This window comes from Rhipicephalus sanguineus, unplaced genomic scaffold, assembly GCF_013339695.2.
Source record: "Rhipicephalus sanguineus isolate Rsan-2018 unplaced genomic scaffold, BIME_Rsan_1.4 Seq113, whole genome shotgun sequence".
Taxonomy (NCBI): Eukaryota; Metazoa; Arthropoda; class Arachnida; order Ixodida; family Ixodidae; genus Rhipicephalus; species Rhipicephalus sanguineus.
The window spans coordinates 4765-10144 of NW_023614378.1; the positions used below are offsets into that span (position 1 = coordinate 4765).

The 5380-nt window shown below is 52.3% G+C and overlaps 1 protein-coding gene across 1 annotated transcript; it reads left to right on the forward strand.

Moving 5' to 3' along the window:
* The first annotated feature begins 1725 nt into the window (after positions 1 to 1725).
* LOC119376218 (leukocyte elastase inhibitor) lies at positions 1726 to 4888 on the forward strand. The gene is made up of 4 exons (XM_037646136.2): positions 1726 to 1900; positions 1984 to 2208; positions 3273 to 3831; positions 4632 to 4888. The coding sequence occupies exons 1-4, from the start codon at positions 1763 to 1765 to the stop codon at positions 4856 to 4858; spliced, it is 1149 nt and encodes a 382-aa protein (XP_037502064.2). The 5' UTR covers positions 1726 to 1762; the 3' UTR covers positions 4859 to 4888.
* The last annotated feature ends 492 nt before the right edge of the window (positions 4889 to 5380 follow it).

A 5380-nucleotide genomic window follows, 5' to 3' on the forward strand; every position in this document is an offset into this window, starting at 1 on the left:
GGTGTTTGTGTAGCTGCACGGCGCACCGGCTATATCGGCTTTGCTCGCGTCGTATGTCGAAGGCGTCGTCTTCAATAGCGTATTTTCTGCGTGGTCAATTATTGCGATGGAAGCGAAAAGTGGCAACAACAACGGTGTCTTAATTGTGAGCTTTTAAGTGTCACAGATACGTACGCCTTCAAAATGAGCAACAAAGAAAGCAAATATATATATATATATATATATATATATATATATATATATATATATATATATATATATATATATATATATATATATATATATATATAGTGACGATACCAACACCCGGGCAATCGGGCATCATTTTCGGCGACACTGTTAACTTTCGCGAGATAAGTACGCGTTCAACCATCTATGGGATAAGCGGTTTATCAGTGCCAACCGCGTGCTCGGTGACGGTGCCGCCGCCAGGGGCGTAGCCAGAAATTTTTTTCGCGGGGGGCACCTCCTTGATCTGAAGTGGGGGTCGGGCAGGCAAATGTGATCGAGTGTCATTTTGAGCTCTGTATGCCACGGCAAAAAAAAAAGTTGGGGGGGGGGGGGGCACGGGCCCGGTGTCCCCCCCCCCCCGGCTACGCCACTGGTAGCCGCAAATGACCGTCTGGAGAATACGGCCCCAGAGCAACTCCTAGAGCTTTTTGACGGACACCACTTCAACAAGTATATTGATAGCTTGCACGTGACGTCATGGACGCAGGTTCTAACCGTACTGGTACTCCAACATGGCGGCTCTGATGACGTCAAGGCAGCATAATCACGTGGCAGTTAACCTGCTCCAATGTGCTATAACGGCGACGCTGGAATGTTTTTTCCTCTGTGCATGAATAACGGAAGAACCTGCATGCGACGTACCGCATGATAACGCTAACGTGACGTTATAAACTTCGTGTTCCACTATGTTGGTATTACAGCATGGCGGTTTCAGTGACGTCAGTACAAGCCATCTAAAGGGTATGGTTGTAAAGTCGATACCTATTTTTAATTTAGATTCCCCTAGAAACTAGCGTGGCGTGTAATGCTGTTGACTAATATGATGTTTACCGTTTATGATTTCAAAGGTTGTTTTGTTGTAATACTGTTGACTAATATCTTCGAATCGCAATTCCAGCGAGAGTATGGCCAAGCAGATGGATTGGCCGTCGGGGACAGATAGAATGGCCTGCACGAAGCCCTTATCTAACCCCCTGCGACTTCTTTTGGCGATGGGCTAAGGAACAAGCGTACGAGTTAAAACCAAGAGATGTTAACACTGAACACCAGGGGCGTCGCCAGAACCTTTCTTTTTTTTTAGGGGGGGGGGTGATTCAACCATACATTATGTATACGTTCGTGCGGGCGTTTGTATGTGTGCGTATATATGTACACATGCAAAATTGAAAAGTTTCGGGAAAGGGAAGGGTTGAACCCTCCCTTGCTACGCCAGTCTCGAACATATATCAGCGAGGTGTTTGCAAGTGTCCCAGTTTGTATGCTACGAACAGCCGTGAAGTCTATTCCTAAAAGAATAAGGCAGTGCTCGGAAAATGCGGGTGCGTACGGAAACGTAACGCAATATAACCAAATGGCCGGTACACCCTATAGAGTAATGCATTCAGTGGCAATAAAACTTTGCTCAGTTGTTTACTATCGGACCTATTCATTGTTACAAATAGGTATTGACTTTGCAACCAACCACCATATATCTGCACATTCTTCGCAGATCGTGCCGAAGTCCGTCGCGGATCGGAGATCGGCGTCCACCATGTGGCGGCTTCGAAGGCGCGCTCGGCGCTCCGGAGGGCATCCCGTGCTGCAGAACTTTTCGCTGCAGTTGTACCGCGCTCTGTCCCGCGAACGGCTCAACGTCTTCGTCTCGCCATTCGGCACAGCCGTGGCATTGGTGAGCACGGGCCCGGTGTGCCACCCCCTGGCTACGCCACTGGCGCACGCATATGCTCATCAGTATCGTCATGACGCCTACAGGTCACCGCTCTGGCTGGATCACGAGGAGACACTGCCGAGCAAATCCTGGCCGCTCTGGGAGCGACGCACGAAGAGGAGCTGCTGCACGAGTTCGGCATCGTAGGGCGCGTCTTGGAGCCGCTGTCGCCGCTGCACGTGGGCCTGGCCAGCAAGATGTACCTATCCACCTCCCTGGAACTGGCGGACTCCTTCAAGGAAGCCATACACCAAGAGTTTGGCGGACAGGTCAAGTATCATTCACACCGGCGACTCTGAAATCTTGCAACCAAGTTGGTCGCAGGTGTTCTATAGCATGTTAAAGTCCCGAAGCGTCCGGGCCCAAATGGTCGCGAACGGTGTAGCGTTCGCGACCATAGCGACTGTCTTGGCCCGCTCGCTGCTCGATTTTGCAGTCGCGAGATTGTAGATCCGAGGAGCAGCTAGTGACTGATCCTAAATATGGCCAAAAGTCATCGACTCCCATAGATTGCATATTAGTGCAAACAAAGATTCGAGAAAGAAGTTGTGGGAAGTAGAAATGTCGGTGCTACTACTTTACCGAGTCTTCGTGTTTCTTTGTTTGCGCTAATATGTATCCCTTTGATGCCAGCCAACTGGCCCAGCAACAAGCCTTACTCATCGATTCCACTCACTCACTCACTCACTCACTCACTCACTCACTCACTCACTCACTCACTCACTCACTCACTCACTCACTCACTCACTCACTCACTCACTCACTCACTCACTCACTCGGTTGGTCTGTCGTTCAGTCCGTTTTCAGTTCAATCTAGTCAGTCCAGCAGTCCAGGTCAGGTCAGTGTGGTCCAGCATTGGCGTAGCCAGGGTAGGGCGGGGAGGGGGGGTTGGAGTTTTAACGCCCCTCCCCTGAGAATTCAATTTTGCATGTGTATATGCGCACTCAGGCTGCGCCCCTGTGGTCAGCACAGTTCAAGTCCGATCATTTCAGCCAGGTCAGTTCGATCAGACCTGTGTAACAGGGGCTTACCGGGGGGGGGGGGGGTGTTGGGGGGTTCACTTCCCCCCCCCCGAAATTTTTCAATTCTGCTTGCGCATATATGCATGCACACATACAAACGCACGCACGAACATACATGAAAAATTTCTGGCTACGCCCCTGCTTGTAATGAGTTCTAAAGAGCGCGTGCGCAGATACAGGCGGGATGTCCGGGAGTCGTAAGATGTTTTCTCAATGTAACCATAGTTAATTCAAGGAATATGTTGACTCCACATACGATGGACAGACTGAGCCTGAAAAAAAATATGTGCTGTTGGGCCCAATGCTGCAGGTGGGTATCGTAAACTTCCAGGGCGACCCGGCGCTGGCAGTGAAGGAGATCAACGCGTGGCTCTACCGGGTCACGGGCCACAAGATGAACGGCATGGCGAGCGTCAACGACACCAGCCTCTCCACCCGGGTGCTCATGGTGGGCACGTCGTTCATGCGCTGCCTCTGGCTCGACAAGTTCTCCGAGCTGTACACGGCAGCCATGCCCTTCTTCGCCGACGACGGCAAGCTCAGCGTGCCGACCATGTGCTCGCGTCGCATCTGCAACTACTGCCACGTCGAGCGGCTGGCGTGCCGCGTGCTCGAGCTCCCCTGCATGATGGAGCACCTGCAGCTGCTCATCCTGCTGCCGGACGTGCAGTCGGACCTGGCCTACATCGAGGCCAACATCACGCCCCGAGACGTGCAGGAGTTCGAGCGCCGGTACACGCGCAACCCGCTCGACATCACGCTGCCAAAGTTCGTGCTCGACGAGCACGTCAACATGGCGCGCTACCTGGCGGCCGTTGGAATCCGAGACCTTTTCGACAAGGAGGAGGCCGACCTCACCGGTATATCAGGTGCGCGTTCCCTGTCTGATGAAAATATGTAACTGCTGGTAATAGACTGCAGAACCAACTGTCCCAATATCAAACCAACTGGTTCCATCTGATTTCCAACTGGTGCAAGTTGGGAGCCAACCGGGATCAGCTGCACCAGGTATGGTGGCAACTGGGATCAGCTGCACCCAGTATGGTGGCAAATGGGACCAGCCGGCTCCCCTCTGGTCACTGCAGATGGATCCCAGCTGGGGGCTGAGATGAGACCACGCTCGACGGGAACCAATTGGCACCAGTGGGGGGTAACTGAGAACACGTGGGAACTGACTGAAGTCTTGCATTAGCTAGACCAATACAAATTCTTGTTGCACATTCTGATCTGCAAAATCAATGTCCTACGTGTTAGACTTGCTGGTTTTGTACATAGCCAGGTGCAAAACTCGAGAGATCGTCATTGTAGGCTTAACTGGGCTTGGACTCAATTGTTCACGCGGAGTTTCCTTTTGCGCGCGAGTGGATGCGATGCATATGAATTAATCGTGTTCTTCGATTGTCAGTGTGGCCGGTTCTCATCAATGTTTGTCGATCTGGATGAATAACGTTCGTTGCTGAGGGAAGCTGCAGTGGTGTAGACTCAATTGATGATGGAGTTATTAACCCCATCTTCTCTCAATTTCTTAACCTATTTGAGCTTGAAGCCGTATGTAGTAACTAATCGTAGAACGAGCGACCGAAGATGGGCTTTGAGATTGAATGGAATGGCCGCCATAAGCACAATTCTCGGAGACCATTTTTTTTTAAATCAAATTTTTCTCGCACAGACGAGAAGGAGCTCTGCGTGCACGACTTCCTGTGCCGGTCGCGTTTTGAGGTGACTGACGAGGACCCCGTGCGGCTGGACATCGGCGGCTCGAACTCGCTCAAGCTGGCCGAGCGCACCGATCTGCCCAGCTTCGAGGTGAACCGACCTTTCATGTTTCTCGTGGTTGAGCGGCAGCGCAAGGCCATCCTGTACATCGGCTGCCTGCGAAATCCCAATGTGACGTGAGCGTCCGTGTGGTGACGGACGGTGCGGCCGCCGCCGTCCGGTCGTACTTGGTCTGCCGGCCACCGCCTGGCACAAGTCGACAACGGCATCTCATCGTCATCATCATCATCATCACGAGACACTCTCATCACGAGACACTCTTTCGTCACGTCAGCGGACTCGTCACGTGACTTTACGACGTCACCGGCTCTGTTGGTCGTTATGGCGACCTCTTCGCGCAGTCCCCGCAGCCTCGTCTGTTTCGTGGGAGTGCCGTAAGACATATATAATAGGCCTAATCTAAGCCAGGCGCAGCGTGACGTCACCGGCTGTGCTGCTGCACACTGGTGATTGAGGTGGCCGCGCTGGCTGCAGATGATGTGGAGCGCAGGACTGCGCGCGCGGCAGCGGCGACTCGAGCTGCTTACAGAGACGTGGCCCACACCGGAAAATTCAGTTATGAACGATATAGTAGCGCACGCTTGCTGACGGTGAGCTTCTCGTGTTGGCATTGCAACTACAGTGAGCCAGACACCTGAAACT